Below are 18,287 nucleotides of genomic sequence, written 5' to 3'. Positions count from 1 at the left end.
TCGGGGGGGAGGGCGGGAAATGAAACTAGAGTGGGTATGTATTGGCAAAATTTTTAAAAACTATTGACGCTGTCTGGAGTAAAAGAAAAAGAGCCAACAATTTTCTGTTTCACCTGCCTTCCTGTAGACTCTGAGCTCCAAGAGGCGGACAGCGTGCCTCCCCCTTTCCCACCACCGCCGGCCAGCAGCGTCCAGCATGCAGACAAAGCTATGTGCGCATCCACTAAACCGAAGTCTGCTGCTTCGGACAACTCAGGTTACAAGCGAGCTGTGCTCTGAAAGTGTGTCTGCAGCTCAGAACACGTATTTTTGAATGAAATCAATATTCTGAAAAATATAGCACACCTTTCGGGTAAATACACATACATACACAAACTGCCTCAGAGATGACTTTAAAGGTGACCCCCAATCCTATTTTAGGATATTAGTTCTGAGGGGAAAAAAGAGTATGATCTTCAATGTGCAACACTAGGCACACACTTGAGCCCACCGAGAATAGGGAGAAGGGGGCAGAACGGAAGGAGACTGGAGCAGGTGACCCTGGGCACGAGGAAGCCATAGCCCTCCTGCCGGTGTCCTATCCAAGGGAGGGCGCTTCTCTAGAGCCACCAAGGCACAGGTCCTTAGAACCATGCGAGATTACTTTAAGGAAACAGGAAGTGGTTGGGGGTTAGTGATGGGAGAAGAAGACCAAGGTGTTCTGGCACCACCCGGAACTCTGGGGGGTGAAAACGGCCTCGCACTTTGCTTTTGGCAAGAAAGAATTAGCCATTATTTGAAAACCAGGTTTCAGCTCTTCTGGGGCTGTCCAAGTGATAATCAAGTAAGTCCATGATGTCAAATTCCTAAGGGGGGTTAGATGTCAAAAGCATTATTATATTTAACCACCCCAGCTTGTAAGCATGCAATCGACACACTCACCTGTAAACCCACCCACAAGTCAGTTTACTTCAAAGGACCAAGAAAACTGGGGGGGGGGGGGGAAATATCATAGCTGAGACACCTTTCTCCTAATCTCTATTTCACAGATTTCGGTGGGTTTCAAAATATTATTATGAGTATTACAACTGTAGAATTGAAGAAGAGCCCAAAAGGAACGTACAGGTTTCAGAGCCAAAGGGAGTTACCACTTTGTGCTCTACACGAGACACCTACCTTTTCAAGCTTCTACCTTCTCAGTAAGATGGGGATATGAACGTCTGCCGTGCACACGTGAGATTTACAGACACTCAAAATACAGTGCCCGGCTGAGCGCCTGGCAGAGCGCCACCCCACGGTTAGTCACGGCTGCCACCCTCACCCCAACCGTCACGGTCGTTGTCATTCGAAGCTGCGCAGTCACCTGGTACGTTCCTCTTCCTCAGAGGAAGGGCCCCAGCAGACTGTTCTCCCTGAGAGTTTTAAGTAACTCTGCCATCCGATTTTTGCTTTTAGCATGTCCTGTACGGAAGTTAAAGATAAAACCTGGAAACGCCACTCAGAGAAGGGTCTGACCAATCTCAGCTCCTTCTCCGACCTTTGTTAAGTCCCTTCTGTGCTTCTTGTTCGTTAAACAAGGGCCTGCCCCTGGCCTGATGCCCGTTCTCCTTTCTGAGCATCTTTTTCTTCAATCTGTAACAAATGTTAGGGATTTAAAGGGGTGGGGGGAGGAACAACTGCCTGAGAGTGTAAAATAGTCTCTTATAGTCAAAGTACAGAGTAGTCTTAGCCAAGATTGAATTTGGTTTTTTTGTGATTTAATAGAAATAATGAATGCAATGGCCTAAATCACTACAAGTGTCCCTTTGTGGCAAGTGTGAGGGAAGGGTCACAGCACTGGGCTGGAGGGGGAAGCAGAGGGGCTGAGGGTGGCCGAGCAGCCGCGGCGGCCATCACTGAGGGCCTGGTGTGCACAAGGCACTGTGCTGGGCCTCGTGGATAATTCACCTTGTGCAGTTCCCAACCAACTCCCCAGATAAACAGAGCAGGCCACCCACCTCCTACAGCTAACAAGTGACCGGGGCAGAGTTCCCACCCAAGCCTGTCTCAGGCTAACGTTCACACTCGTCCCACCACCCCCCTCTGCTCCAAGAGAGGATTTCATCGCCCTGTCTCCTCAGGAAAGCCACGTGCCCTCCAACCTGCCCAGAGACCTGGTTTCAGATCTGCACACAGGGAATACAAAGCAGGAGCAACTGAGCATGTGCATCTGACCACCGCCGACACCCAGGGGCCCCCAGGTTTCTGAGGCCACCGACAAGAACATACCATGACGTCCGCTTCCCTCGTGGCATATCGGAGGTTTGGATCCAGCCAGTACATTAGGGATTTCACCTGCTCGAAGTTCAGGAAGAGGAGGAAGACCAGGAACAGGAAGTAGAGCACGCTGAGTCCTGCAGGAAACAAGAACAAGCTCACCCTGAGGAAGGATCCAGGGTCATATGTAGAGCACTCATCACACACAAGTCGCCTACGGCCATCCCCGACACCGGCATTGTGACACAGCGTGCGGAGACCCCCACACCATGGGGCGTTTCCTTTGGCAAGAGTCAGATACGCAGCCCTAACTCAGAGAAGGGGGTCGGGAGTTCTTGCTGAGAAAATCACGCTGATACTGACACCCGAAGGACTGGCAGTCAGAGGGGGTGGGGGTGAGGGGTAGAGGTGGGAGTGGGGGGTGGAAGCAGCTTTCAGGCGGAAAAAGGCAGGCAGGTAGGTCCCTGGAAAAAGAAATGTCTGGGAGCTTGCAGGTGGCTGGGGGGCCAGCAGAAAGGAGAAGGGATACGGTGAGAGTGAAGCAACAGGCAGGGATGGGGGCCACGGCAAAGACTTCAGATTTCATCTTGGGGGAAACAAGGAGCACCTGAAGGGATTTAACTGGGAAAATAAGATGGTCTAAGCCACATTTTAAAGCCAACTCTGGCCACTATGAGCAGAGTGGGTGCAGGTGGGCAAGGCCAGGTACAGACAGTGCAGTTGGGCGGCCACTTCAATAGTAGTGACAGGTACACAGTGCAAGAGCGGCCCAGCGTCACTCACCCACACCTCACACCTCAAGTTAGCCCGTGCAGGCGTTACGTTACGGTCACATCATATCACGATCGGTACCCTAATAATCATCCCCTGCCATTCAAAAATAAAATTAGTCTACTTCAAGAAGGCAAAACCCTGTAAACACATTTTAGAAAAGGTTGAAAACCAACCACCAGTGGCTTTGTCACTTCTCTGTCTGTGAACCTCCTAGAATTAAAATGTTAGGACATCTAGACACTGTGATACCAATGACCTTGGATCACAGCACCCCATCTGAACTTGGCTCGGCACTAATCTGCTATGTGCCACTCCAGAGAGCGAGCTTCCATGGCTGGAATGAAAGGGAATGGCTGTAGCACCAGGCCTTCTGTCAGGGAGCTGGGGCAAGGCCTTGTGAGGAGTGTCCCCACCAGGTGGCGCATCCCTGGGCCCAGGGAGCACACGACAGGGGCATGAGGACCTCCTCAGGTTTGTACTTACACACCAGCTATTTTTACAAATTTTCAACTCGAATGCTCCCACCACCACCACTGCAGCTTATTACAATCCTTTCAGAAGTTACTTTAAGGTAGAAAACAGCATGTGTGTGGAGCAGGGGTTCTTACTGGGGTTCATGGCTGGGCTTCAAGGTCCATGAAGAACACGCAGAATATGTACCCTGTGTGTGTGAGCATGCATGCGTGAGTGTACGTGTGCTGTGTGCCGGCTGGGAAAGGAAAGGATCTACTGGTCTTCTCATTAAATGGTCAAAGGGCTCCATGACCCCCAAAACATCTCAGCTAAGAAACAAAACTATTCATTACCCATAATGGACCATTTGAAACAGGAAAAGCAGATGCAGCCAAGTAGCTGAAAATAACTTTCAATTTCAAGCAGCAATATTAAGTCCATGCGATGTATGTATGATGCAACCGGGACTATCTTTTAAAAATGTAAATGAATCACCTAGCTTCTCTGCAGAAAATCCTCCCCCGACCTCCTGCTGCCCTCCACACCCACAATCCTCACCAGCCTCCGTGCCCTGTAGCATTCCCTGTAGCATTCCACCTACACCTACCTCTGACCGCTCACTCACTGTGCCCGGACCTGCTATGCTCTGCCCACACTGGCCTGGAACACACCAAACTTTTCCTAGCTGGGGACCATTTTCGTAGCAATTCCTTTGCCTGCCTCCCCCCCACAACCCTCCCCACCCCCATCTTTGCATGCTTCCATCCTTCTTTTCCTGCAGGTTTCAGATTAAGTGTCCTGCCTTCGCACCTCCTCTCATGCTACAGGCCTCCTTTGCTTTTAGTAAACGTCCTAACACTTAAGTGACATCTGATTTTTCACCTGCACACACAAGTACTCAGTGAGCCCCTGCTGAACGAACGTGGAAGACTGACCACTACATTCAAAGGGGTCTGCCTGTGATCCCCGAACACTGAAACAAAAACAGGCCACCTGAACAAAAGGTCCATCTTTAGGGTCCTTTTGCATAAGATTATATTTTCTAAAGTTATAATTCTCTGATGTCTTATTTAGACAAGATAGAGCCAATATCTATAGTTTTGAAGACCTGTTTTAAACCCATTCAGGTGATTTCACTATTTGGACTAAAAATCAAATAAAAATAAGATATCCAATATTTATATGAAATGCTTATCACTAAACCAGAGTTCAAATCCGGGCTCTTTGTCTAAAGACTTCGCCCTTTTCCAAGTTCTCTCCCATTCCTAACATTGACATTGCTGGATTTTCAGTCCTTCTGGTTGCCAATGAGGCTAATGTGCTCACAGGATACATTTGAGCTTGCATCAGTGAAGAGAAACATGAAAATGCATAAAGAAAAACAAGCCACATTCCATTACATCAAATCCTATATACATTAGAGACAACGGCATGAGAAGGGGGCAAGCAGAGTTGAAGCAGTTCACATGTACAAGAGTGTTAATGATCATCAGTACTTTATTTTGTGGCAAAGCTTCATTTTGTTTTTTAAAGATTTTATTTATTTATTTTTAGAGAGAGGGCAAGGGAGGGAGAAAAAAGGGAGGGAGAAAAAAGGGAGGGAAACATCAATGTGTGGTTGCCTCTTGCGGGCCCCTAACAGGGGACCTAGCCTACAACCCAGGCATGTGCCCTGACAGGGAATTGAACCAGTGACTCCTTGGTTCGCAGGCTGGCACTCAATCCACTGAGCCACACCAGCCAGGGTGTGGCAAAGGTTTTAATAAAAAATTTATATTAGGAACACCAAGAAGTAAAAGGCTCTAAACTTTTTCTGTAGAGTAGTAAGTAAAACTGCTGTGATGGTATACAGAAAAAAAAGTTTTAAGTAACATATTTTTAACGCTAATGAGTAACTCACCAAAAACCATTCGCCACAAGGCTGGATGTGGTCGAGTAAATGGACCTGCAAAGGCAACATTATAAAGTTAGAACAAACTGATTTCAAATAGAAAGACTAAAGACAGTGTTGCTGATCTCTATACAGATAAATAATTGATAACAAAGCTCTCTACTTATTCCCCCACAGATACTTTGAGGTCAAAGTCTAGGTTGAAATGTTTTATACACACTGGAACAATCATAGCCAAAGGCATAACAGGCACCAAGTTTCCACATTTTTTTTTCCTCTTTAGAACTCAGACCATCATTTCCCAGGGAAACAATGTTATAACGATCAGTAGGTTACCAGGCTAGCCTTTAAGTGTATGTAACACGTATTGTACTTAACAAGTGAAATTTCCCTGCATCCCAGGAGCTCCAAGGGAAAGAGGTTCTGGGGAGTGTACATTGTGTGTGTGTGTGTGTGTGTGTGTGTGTGTGTGTGTATGTGGCAGTGGGAAGGGAAGGGACTAACTCTGAGAATAAAAGAGGAGAAATACTGTGCTTTTGCAAATAAGTGAGGTGAGGAGTGAGACTGAAAATCAACCCTTTGAGCATTGGAACATTCAGGCTTTTAGGCTCATGAACTATGGCAACAAAATAGCCTTTGCCCAGCAACGCAGTTTCCATACACAGGTGCAGATTCCATACAATACAAACAAATTTCACACGACGATGAAACTCATTGTAAGTGACCGCCAGCACTGTCTCTTCTATTTTATTTCATTTTTTAGAAAGTAGAAGAAAACAAGCTGGCTGACCTTGATCCACTACAGTGATTAACAACCAACTGAAGAGTTACACCTTGCAGACGCTGAACACTGTTCTAATGGGACCTATTCGGGCTGCCCACACCTTTGGGGCAGCCTTCCTACGCCTGGAGAATTGCTGGTGTCACGACTCCCATGCCTCCGGGGGAGATGCCAGAACTTGCTGTCCAGCCCTCTTTATAAGGGTCCTTCACTTGCACCTGTGCCAGGCTTGACCTCAGGAGCTGGGGAGACAGAGATAAGTGTGCATGGCCCTCCTCTTCTCCCCCTGGTGCTGGCCAGCAGAGAAAGTGGTGGGTAGGTGGCACTTCTCACAGTGCTTGACTGTGGCAGTGGAGGTTCCATTAGAGTTCACTGAAGAAGTGAGAGTGGCAGAGACTACAGTCTATGCTCACTAGGGTGTCCTCACTGGACCAGTTCTGAGTGACACCAGTTTCTAGAAGCTCTCCTGGCAACTGGTCTCCTAGCCGTCTACAATTCCTCCTAGAGCCCGCCAATGTCCTGCTAACAGGCTTCTTTAAATCAACATTGTCAGCTTCTGTCGCCTGCATCCAGGAATCTGAAGCAAAGCGAACATTATAATTTTCAGTCTGGAACACATTCTAAAATCCATCTCTTCTTACATTAAAACATTCGAACTGCTTTCTTTTGATGAATCTGTTACCGGACAGGGGCCTCACCTGGAGCAGGCCCGCCTAAGGCCAGCTGTAGTGTGTGGGTTCTTGACTTCATGTAGAAAAGATTTCACAACACAAGTCTAGATGACTATGAGGATCCATTTATTAAAGCTGGGGACAGTGAAACAAGGAAGGGCTTAGCATAGAAGGAGCAAATAGGAGAGCCTGGGTTGAGCTGCCTGAGCTCACTGGGGAGTCAGAGAAGAAGGGGCTTTGGGGACAGGTTCAGGGGAACAGCCTGGGACAAGCGGCCAGCTGCCCACTGCCCTGGGATTTAGGAGACACATGCCTGCAGGGAAAGAAGTGGGAGAAGAAGAAAAAGGTAATGGAGTGGGCTGCTCCCCAGAGGGACAGCACATTGAGTCCTTTGTCACAAGGTTTTTATCTCTCTCTCTTGCAGGTGGGAATCTTAGGAAAGGTCTCAGGGGAGGGAGGGTTCCGTAGAAAGTTCATTAGTTCTCCAGGTGTGCCCTTTCAGGGTCACAGTCTTCACTGATTGGTCAGTGACAGGGCAGTCATTTAAGTTGGTTCTGGCCAACACCCACCTGGTTTTACTGTTTTTCTGGGCCTGGAGCTGAAACACAACTGAGGCCTAGATGTTATCTCCAGGGAGGAAAGACCAGAGGAGGACAGGGTACCCTGGGGTATGGTCCTTGTTTTCCCAGTTTTGTCCCCTGCCAGGCACTGGGGCCTTCCACCCTGCACCTGCACCTGCCTGTAAACAGCTCAGTCCCTGTGTTCCACTATCCTGTCTCAGTTTCCCCATTCCACTAGCCAAGAAATTTTCCTACCTTCTCACCATCCTGTCTCAAACCAAGTCCACATTAGGAAAACCAGTTACAAGTATTCTCAGCATTCAATTCTGTTCAGTTCCTGAGTATCGACGGTGAGAATTCAGAAAATAACTTAGGTCTGTGAAACTCTGCTTTATCTAAATGAATTTGGTATCTGAGTTTTGGATGGCGAGTAGTGAGAGCTTATAGCAGGTGTGGAATGAGGTTCAGAAAGGAATACAGGCTAAGAAGCCCCCAGGAATACAGGAAAACCCCCCAACTCCAGTAGGGGGATGGGAAAGCTTACTGCACCTGAGCAAGCAGCAGAAAGCTCCGTGGGAAATGGGAGTTCGGGGTGAGTACGTAAACTAAGTATGTGGCCACTCACGCTCTCTAGACAATGTGTTTTGGAAGGGAGTAGGAGAGCCATGAGAAGCATCTGTATCTCTGTCTCTGTCTCTGTCTCTCTCTCTCTCTCTCTCTCTCTCTCTCGTGCACGTGCGCTCCGGCACTCAGTTTAGAAAGCAGAATGAGAGTTTCCGCCATGCATTCTGTGGGGAGGCACTGCACCATGCACCACCACCGTGACTGTGCCTGCTGTAGCTGACGCTGGAGCTGCAAAGGCCTCCCTTGCAAGATGCTGTCCTGCTGCGCTTGGGTTTTACCTGGACTATTAAGACCTGTGCCCTCTCCTGAGTATCACCATGATTCAGCACTAAGGCGGCACAGACTTTCCTAGACCCGTACACGGAGACCAACACAGCATATTCCAGATCCTGCACAGACAAGGACGTGGAAAACCCTGGGCTTGGGGCTCAGAGCCAGGTGGGGACAACGGGACGTGCTGGGTCTTGGAAAACTAGACTCAGAGCCTGAGTGCTCTAGGCTCCCCCAAGGTTGGAATGTTGTACATAAAGATACCCTCCTTCCAGCATTAATTGTTGGGCCTTACACCAAGGCACCACGTGAACAGGCCCTGGTCTGCTCCCTTGCAGTTTCGGTGAGCTCTGTAACAAGCTCAGAGACAGAGATCTATTTAGAAGTTTACCCAAATCTGTTCAATTTCTGAGATCCGACAGAGAGGGCTCAGTCGTCGAGGAACACCTGTATTCTTTTTAATCATCGCCTCTTTTCTCAGGAAAGCACAGCAAAGCAGAGAAACCGGAAGCCCCTTTTAGGTTAACCCCCTTATCTTCCCAAGGAGATAAGGAATAGCTCCTTAGACAATGTTATCTTACTACATAAAGATAACATGGCTAACTTTCTTCAAACACTATTGGAAAACTGATGGCCAACACTGCCATCTTTTAAGTAATTTTCTCTTCCAAATGCTGTCTGTCACTGAGTTTTGGTTGATGCTCTTGACTTGTCACCGTGAATGATGATGGCTCTCTGTCCTGCAAAGATGACTTCATCCATACCACTGAATTAACCTTTCAGACATCACAGGGGAGCCCAGCTTTCTCTGTGGTCTCTTCTTACAAGGCCCTACTCTAAAGTTCACTGGGCTTGCAACAGAATTGCAGGCCCAATCAACACTTAAAATCACACGATGCTATTCTCAAGAGCAATCCTAACACTAATTTACAACAGTTGGCAGTGCTTTCCTGAGCACTCACTGTGTACCAGGCTGGGGGCTCACACACCTCTCAGTTCTCTTCACAGCTGGGTGAGGAGTGTGGTACCTTCATCCCCATTTTACACATAAGGACACTGAGACCCAAGAAACCAGCCCAGGGTCACACAGCTCATAGGAAGCCACTCTGGCCAGAGAGCACATACATACTTCTCTTCTCCATCAACTCTGTCGGGCCTCAGTCAGCTCAGGAGGGGAGACTGTGGGGGAGTCAAGTGTCTGGGACAGTCCTGGGAGGAACAGGCTCGGGGATGACGCTGAGGGCCCGCAACGTGGAACTGACCACCTGGGGGAGGGGAAACTGGAAGGCCAGGGAGCTGATGGGAGTTGCCTCCCATCAACCATCAGAAAGGCCTCCAGGGTCCTCTTCCACCCGCGATCACCTTTTTTCCGAAAACCTTCTCCGCCCCTGAGTATCTGCCCCCAGGCAGTGTGTTCCAGAGTGAACGTGAGGACTGCCAGGGTGTCCTACAGCTGCTTCAGCCCAGGGCACTTCCCCCTGCTCCTCCGTGATTACCCCTACGGCAGGAACAAGTTCCAGGGTCTGGAAAGAGAATTTTCACTTTACTCAGTGCTATGTGGATTTTTAAGCCCTGACCTAACTCCTAATTGAATTCTTTCCTTTTTTTCTAGATTTCCCACATATACATCATAATATCACATCACAATGTTTCTCAAAAAATACAGATTTAAAAAACGCCCTTTCGGCTTTGCAAACTGAAATACACTGGATCTGAAAAAACCATTTAGGAGATCTGACATGGTGGGTTTCAGAACAGACAGAACAGTTCCAAGGTGTCTGGTGGGAACAGGCTGGCGGGAACCATCTGCGTCTTTTACCTACAAAAGGTGAGACGAAGCCCTAGAGAGTGTAAGGTGCCCCTTTCAGCAGCAAATTTCAAATCAGCCCACTTCTTAGAAGTGCATTCCAGTAACGTTACTCACTAAGAGTACCATCTTCACCATCACACAGTAATATTACTAAAAGTATTATTATACTTTAAAAAACAAACAAACAAACAAGAATGAGGCTGGCATTTTTCTCTATCGTAAGCTTTGATATTCGTGCTCACTGGATCACCCGCACTTGGCTACTCCAATCAGGTCACCTTTTCGAAGCCGGGCTGTGCACAGCCTGCATCTGCCTAGGAAGGCAGCGCCGCCCGGAGCCGCCTCTGAACCTGCGCTTCACCTCCGGGCCTTCCCCACAGAGCCGGTCTCACTACGGCTATTTCCAAGGGTTCCAGTGAAGGGAGGGTTCCTTCTCTTCCCCTGACGTGCTCCATCGCTGGGCGTACGTCTTACCTCCCTTACTTCCAACCTGCTAACAGCTGCCTGGAGCGTCTGGACCTGCGGCTGAGACGTTCTTTGTCCATGACCGTGATCGTGATCATGTGGGAGGCAGGAGGAAGGCTTCTGAGAGTGTGGTGAAGGAAGGGGCGCTGTCTGGTGTTGGATGCTGGCTCCCTCACCAAGCACATTTAAAAACTACACGCTTTATCTTCATCAGTCCCTACCGTTAGAATTCCTCATTTTAACCAGATATTAAGAGCAAGTTTAATTTCAAAAGAAACAGAAACCGAATGACCTCATCATGAGAGGCAGAGCATCTAAAAAATTACCTCAGAGATTAAACATAAGGTCACTCACTGCTTGACTTGTCAGCAACAGTTATACTTAAGGGTCCTAGGCTTAAAGGTCCATACCTCAGGGAAGTGTAATTCTGTTTAAAAAAACTACGAGTTTACATTTGTGTCCTCGGAGCCCTCTTAATTGGCTCCTCCCCTTATTATTTTTTTCAGCTTTAGTGAGGTATAATTGACAGGACTATAAGATATTTTATTCAGGACTTCCGCCAAGATGGAGGCATAGGTGGAAACACTGTGCCTTCTCCCACAACCAAGTCTGAATACAACAAAGGTTTGGAGAACTAGGACACACCCAAAGACCAGAAAACGGAATTATACGGAAGTCCGACAACTATGAACCGTTCAACGGGGACGGTAAGAGAGGCGGAGCCAGCAGCAGAGCTGGGTCAGGCAGGACAGATCCCCCGACCTAGGCGCGCAGGCAGCCCGGAACCAGTCGGGGTGCGGGACAGACTGACCGCGGTCGCACATTCGAGCACAGTGAGACGGACCACACAGGCCCCAGGGGGCGAACCCAGTGGTGGAAGGCCGACGGTGGTGGCGCACTCGCGTGCAGTGGAATGAAACGCGTGGGCCTGGTGACAGTGGTGGCTGTGGCGCCAGTGGGGGCTGTGGTGGTCGTGGTGGCAGGCGGCAGAGGGAAGCCATTGTCCCTCTTTGACCCCGCCCCCACATACAACGTCACAACCCAGCGACTTAGTTGCCCTGCTCTAGTGAACACTTTAGGGCTCTGATCCTGCTATGGAACAGGCACGAACAACCCGAAAGATGGTGCAAGAAGAACTCAAAGTCCCAGAGCCAATAACTCTAAGCGACCAAGAAATTGCCAGCCTCTCAGAAGCACAATTCAAGACACTATTTATCAGGATGCTCACAGAACTGGTAGATTATAGTCACAAATTAGAGGAACATAGTCACAAATTAGAGGAACATATGAAGGCTAAACTAATTGAAATGAAGGGAGATGCACAGGAAACCAATAGTGATGGAAAGGAAACTGGGACTCAAATCAATGGAATGGACCAGAAGGAAGAACAAAACATCCCACCAGAAAGGAATGAAGAAATGAGAATTCAAAAAAATGAGGAGAGGCTTAGGAACCTCCAGGACATCTTTAAACGTTCCAACATCCGGATTATAGGGGTACCAGAAGGGGGAAAGAAACAGCCACGAGTGGAAAACTTATTTGAACAAATAATAAAGGAGAACTTCCCCAGTCTGGCAAAGGAAATAGACTTCCAGGAAATCCAGGAAGCTCAGAGAGTCCCAAAGAAGTTGGACCCAAGAAGGAACACACCAAGGCACATCATAATTACATTAGCCAAGACCAAAATGAAGGAGAGAATCCTAGAAGCAGCAAGGGATAAGGGGACAGTCACCTACAAAGGAGTACCCATCAGACTGTCAGCGGATTTCTCAAAAGAGACCTTACAGGCAAGAAGGGGCTGGAAAGAAGTATTCCAAGTCATGAAATCCAAAGACCTACAGCCAAGATTGCTTTATCCAGCAAAACTTTCATTTAGAATGGAAGGACAGATAAAGTGCTTCTCAGATAAGGTCAAGTTCAAGGAGTTCATCATCACCAAGCCCTTATTATATGAAATGCTAAAGGGACTTATATAAGAAAAAGAAGATGAAAAATATGAACAGTGAAAGGACAGCAAACACACAGTTATTAACAACCACACCTAAAACAAAAGCAAACCAAGAGGACAGCTAGATCAGGAGTGGAACCATAGAAATGAAGAACACATAGAGGATTAGCAACAGGGGGGTGGGAGGGGGAGAAGGGGGGAGAAGGCACAGAAAATAGCATAGATGGTAGGTAGAAAATAGATAAGGGGGAGGGCGAGAATAGTGGGGGAAATATAGAATCTAAAGAACTTGAGACACATGGTTATAAAGTAAGGGGGGGAGAATGGTGGGGGAGGGAGTGTGCGGGTGGAGGGGAATGAAGGGGGGGAATAGAACAACTGTAATGGTATAATCAATAAAATATATTTAAAAAAATATTTTATTATTACTAAAGTTTAAATGTCTCTTAAAAAAACTAGAAAAATGAATAAAATTATTTCTGTGCAAATTTTAAACTTGAGAAAAAATTTTAACAAGAAAAAGTAACGGGGCAGGGGACAGAGAATAAGGGGAGACAAGAACTTTTTACATTGAGAAGACAGTGAACCTTCTGGATCACCTTCAAATCTCAGAAATGTAATTAGCACCATGCTGAGTTCAGAAGTCAGATGAGCCTGAAGGACAAACACTAAGATAAAATCAGGAAAATCAAGAAATACTACTATTTCACCCTCCTTAAAACACCTGAGAGAAGTGGTGAATGGTGTTTCTCTTGCAGATAAGCCACGGAAAAGAGAGGGCTAACACGGTGATTTTTTTTTTTTTTTTTTTTTTTTTTTTTTTTTTTTTTGCTGACAGGTTTGTTACTTAATTCAACACACATTGACTGAGAGGCCACTGTGGGCCAGGCACTGGGGTGCAGGGCAGGCTTGGGTGGTGCAGAAGGGGGAAGTTCAGGGATGCCTTCAGAGGCCAGAAAAGTGCACCAGAAGGTCAACTGCTGAAAGAAATCTCAAAGCCAGCTGGAGAGTGAAACAGGTTTCTAGTTTCACTCCAGTGATACAGTTATAATTACACTCCAGTGATACAGTGGTATGGTTAAAATTACCCTTACATCTGAGTGTCAGTCGCTGTAATGGGATGGAGGTAGTATTGGAAACAAACAAAAATTTAAGGGAACCAAGAGAGAAGGGGATGGAAGAAGATGGCAGGAGAGAAGCGTTAGGTGGCGAGCGGACTCTTTCCTTCCCCAGTTTTACTGCAGGGTCTTTCCCTCCCTGTCTGTTTACAGGGCTGAAGGAAGGAACTCTACAGCCCAAGCCTGTTGTTACTCGTCCTGTTGACTGTCAAAGAAATTCTGTTGCATACACACACACACACACACACATACATATATATGGTATATCTGTGTATCTTACATCCCGTAAATTCTACGCTCATAGAGGTAATCCTGTCCTTTTGTTCTTTCAGACTATGAGATGTACTGGAGGTCTACGACGTGCCTACTCCGCCAGGCACTATGCATTTCTGGTTGCAGAGCCATGCCACCCAAACAAAACAAAGAGAACTGGGGGCTGGTGTGCTACAAACGGTTTCTTCACTCTTAAACAAATACACAGGAAGAAAGGGCTTTTCTTCTGCTGGACACTGTCCACGACCACAGGTCTTGCACTGCAGCAGCTACCACGAGTGCTGGAGGCGGTGGAACAGAAGAAGGTAAAGAACCTGGATCTTCGCACTCACCAAGCTGCTGGATCCGCCAACCTGGAACCACTCTACCTGGGAACGTCCGGGGATGTATGAAAGCAAGCATTTTCCTTTTGAAATGGGGTTCCTATTACCTGTGGCCAAAAGCATCCTGACTGTCATAAAACCCTATGGAGAAAGTCAAGGGCTTTCTTTGTTATTTAGACCCTGAACAAAAGTATAAAAAAATCACAGGGCCCCTTCCTGTAGGAATTGACCAACTCTACCATGCAGATGGCATATACGAACTCACACATGGGAGACATATGGACACAATCATAAATAGGCCTCTACTCAAGCACACAGGGCAGCCTTTACTTGGTCAAGGACAAACGCACTTGAAGTTGCCAAAACAGAACCATTCTGGGAATGCCATTCACCGTGGGAACTTCCTCAAAGGTGCCTTTCAAGGAGAAGACAAATGTTGGTGACAAGACTGGAGCAAGAAGAGGCATAATTATTCCACCCAGAGAAGCAGCCATCCAGCATCGTGCCTCCCGGACAGGACTGAGGTCTGAATGCTGGCTCTGGGAGGGGACAGCCACAGAGCTAGAGAGGGACCTTCCCCAGTGGCCTGGCAAACTCCCCCATCATCTCTATGGCATCTCTAAAGCCACCCCTAACCTAAACATATTCAGTAACATTCTTTAATGCGGAAAACGTCCAGTTCTACTATGTACATAAATGGGCCTTTAGCAAACAAGGTGGACACTATGTTTGCTATGTACAGTACACACGGCTTCTGGAGAATCCCTCTTAACACCCCCTTCCCTAACGTTCTAATCCTTCTTATGGAGAGTCCTGAAGTGCCACTGTCCTTTTCCACGTCTGTCTGAAACCCTGTCTGAGGAATTTCCTGACTACGGAAGAGTATGTGTGAGCATGTGCACTGAGGTGGGGGGTTTGGGGGAAGAGGGGGAGAAGGCAGGAAGACCGCCGGAAAAGGAGAAAGTAGAGACGTTCAGATTATCCATTGGCTTCTGCTGATCATGGACGACACTGGCAACACAGGGAGATATGGGCGCATCCGCCACCCACCTTTGAGCACCCTGTACAGGCCAGCGAAGCCCCTGAGACCACAGTCACAGGAAAAGAAAAGCCAGAGACTGATAGAGAGGAAGAGAAGCAGGAAGAGGAAGAGAAGATGGAAGAAGAAGATAAAACAATTTACAATGAACCTAATATGAGAAATGACCAGAGCGATGCTGAGTAAAGGAAAGCGTGTGAGCCAGGGCCTTCGCACCGGCTGACATCAAGTGGCCAGTGACCCCTCGTGGATGAATGACAACCATGGGTTCAGCTTCTCAGCTGCGCATGGAGCTGGATAAATGAGGTGAGCCCTATGGGACCTCCCCACTTTGTATGTATCCCACAGTCCCCACAGCCAGGACGAGTATAGCATAAAATAAGGTTAACTTTTATCTTTCTAGAGGAAAACAAACGCTCAGCTCCACATCAGAAACTGGGCAGGTTAAGTGGACTTTGAAGATTAGAGGACTTCACTAGTGAACAGAGGAAAAACCGGCAGAAACCATGCAAAATGTCACCTCCAATAGATTTTGGCCCCCAACCTTCAGGGCCTTTGGTAGCTTAAGAAAAACATCTGCTGATGAAGCCCCCAAACACAGCTCCTGCTAACGCTTCATGGACAAATGGCTGTAACATCATGGCTATTGAGAGGCTAATCTTTTAGGATCCTCAGACTTCTGAAATGGCAAAGAAAAAAGCAAAACAGAACCTTCAAAGTGTAAAGAAGTGAAGAAGTAACCCTTAAGAACTAAGCAACAAATTAACACAGAGCCTAAGAAAGCAGAAGACTCGAAGAACAGACCTGATACTTCGGGACTGATCAATTTCCTAAGCATGTACTCCGCTCTGATGAAAAAATAATAGTAACAGCAGTAGTAAGCCTGGGGACAGACGAGATGAGAAATAAAAACGGAGGGCACAGACCAATAATGGTCCTGTCATCAACTGATGACAAGGAAGTAAGCAGCACACCTCCTCAGGATACAAAAGGTGGACTGGCTGAGGAGAAGGGTGACAGTCACCACCACCACCTGACATGTCACCTGCTCACTGTCCCTCGGGCCTTCAGTGGCAGTTGGCCTTGTATTGGTGTCCCACCTCGATGGGTTTACAATCTGCTTGCACTGGGCTGTATTCTTAAGCTAGTTTTGTATGAAAAGGCCAGGTTCCAGAGCTCAGGGCGGGGCACCCACGGCCTCTGGTGGTTCCGGCGTGTGTGAGATGATTTATGCTGCAAGTTGCCACTTCGCTGGCACTACAACGTGGCACCGCTGAACGAGAGGACAGGCTACGTAATATAATGTGCAAGTTCTCTAAACCTAAAATTCTAAGGTTCTGAGTGTTGGAGTTGGGAAGGAAAAGCAAGTTGGTGAATAACCAAAAAGCTGTCTGACGTCAGGGACTTTTCCTGGAAAGTGAATTCTATAGTAAGGTCAATTGATTCCATAACCTACCCATATCATGGACCTCTTGTCTTCATTCCCCAATAATTATGCATTCTCAGAACCCTGAATCATCATGGAAAGGCTAAACTATGTTTGCCACATGTGCACAAGATATGCAGGTGTTAATGCTTGTATCCCACCCCAAATTCCTACAGTGAAACCCTAATTCCTGTGTGACGACTGCTGAACGTCTTAGACCCCACAGGACTGAACCACAGAGTTACTGACTAGGCACATTGGCTACTCCTTAATAAGGACCCCAAGGGAGACTCAGAGATCCTCAAGGCTGGGCTGTCACTCCCATCACAGGCTCAGAGTACAGAGGCTGTGGAGGGGCGGCAGGCAGCCTCCACCTCGATCTCAGTGGGCAAGCACTGAGCCGAGAGTCTTAAACCTTAGGACCTCTTGCTCTTGATTCAAGATCCCACAGGACCCACCTTCCTAGGCTCTGGACTTGCTTCGGGCCCCCCACCCCTCCTTCTTTCCTACGCCTCCCTCGTAGAGCAGAAGTGCGGACCCTGCGCCTGCCCCACTCTTGTACTTTGGAAGCACATAACTTACCTGGTTTCAGGTTCACAGAGGGAGAGAGATTTTGCTTCAGGATGAATCTTCTGTTAAGTCAGTCTATATATAATATTCTGTTAAAGCAGCCTGCACTGACTAGGACATGAGGTTGTCACTGAAAACAAATTTTTAATCTGAAAGCTTAAGTGGCTGAAGAGTTAAAGTCAGCTGCCCGGTGATTTGGGTATCTACAACAATTCATTCTTTTAAGGATTCAGTCATGGGTTTACTAGTTGGACTATTATGCTACTAGCAAAGAAACCAGAGAGTAAGGTAAGCAAAAATACTGAACAAAATCCCACCATCTTGAAGAGCCTGAAGGCTTTGCCATGTGTGCCACTGCGGTTTATAACAAATATATATTTGGAACAGGATCTCTGTCCCTGTTTATGACACAGAGCTCCGAAAGCCTTTGGAATTCCCTAAGTGACGAGAGTAATAAAGTGCCTCTTGCTATGCTAATGAGGTGACTTTTGGAAAGCGCCTAAGGGGAGGGCTGGTTGCCAGTGGAGCCAACTGTGCAATTAGAGGGTTGGAATGCTCGCTCAGTTCTACTCCCAGACCTAGTCCAGGGGAGAGAGCTGGAGATTGACGTCCATCACCAACAGCCAAAGATTTAATCAATCACGCCTGTGACGGAGCCTCCATAAAACCCCCAAAGGATGGGGTTTGGAGAGCATCTTGGTTGGTGAACCCGTGCACCGGCCAGTAAAGTGGTGCTCCTGAAGGAGGCATGGAGGCTCCCCGCGCCCCACATCACGTATGCTCATCTGTGTGCTGATGAACAGCTTTCATAATAAACCGACAGGTTCATTTAGTGGTAAACTGCTTTCCTGAGTCCATGAGCCTCTCTAGCAAGTTAATGGAACCCAAGTGGGTTATGGGAACCTCTAATTTATAGCTGTTCAGCCAGAAGTACAGGTAACAACCCAGACTTGCAACTGGCCTCTGAAGAGGGGTCTGAGCCCTTAACCCATGAGATCTGGCACTATCTCTGGGTAGACAGTGTGGAACTGTGTTGAATTGCGGAGCACCCAGCTG

At 47.6% G+C, this 18,287-nt stretch overlaps 1 protein-coding gene across 1 annotated transcript in view; it reads right to left on the bottom strand.

Moving 5' to 3' along the window:
* The window catches only part of PTDSS1 (phosphatidylserine synthase 1), a 66,521-nt gene that overhangs the window by 33,736 nt on the left and 14,498 nt on the right, over positions 1 to 18,287 (bottom strand). Inside the window, exons 3-4 of the mRNA XM_037048239.1 lie at positions 5,363 to 5,407; positions 2,248 to 2,372 (exon numbers count right to left, since the gene is read on the bottom strand). Of these exons, the coding sequence (XP_036904134.1) occupies positions 2,248 to 2,372; positions 5,363 to 5,407 (170 nt within the window). The remainder of the gene's footprint in view (positions 1 to 2,247; positions 2,373 to 5,362; positions 5,408 to 18,287) is intronic.

The sequence above is a fragment of the Sturnira hondurensis genome, unplaced genomic scaffold, assembly GCF_014824575.4.
Source record: "Sturnira hondurensis isolate 20B ecotype Veracruz unplaced genomic scaffold, ASM1482457v3 Scaffold0006413, whole genome shotgun sequence".
Lineage (NCBI taxonomy): Eukaryota > Metazoa > Chordata > Mammalia > Chiroptera > Phyllostomidae > Sturnira > Sturnira hondurensis.
Note: the sequence above shows the minus strand (reverse complement) of the source record. Positions and strands in the feature narration are given on the sequence as shown.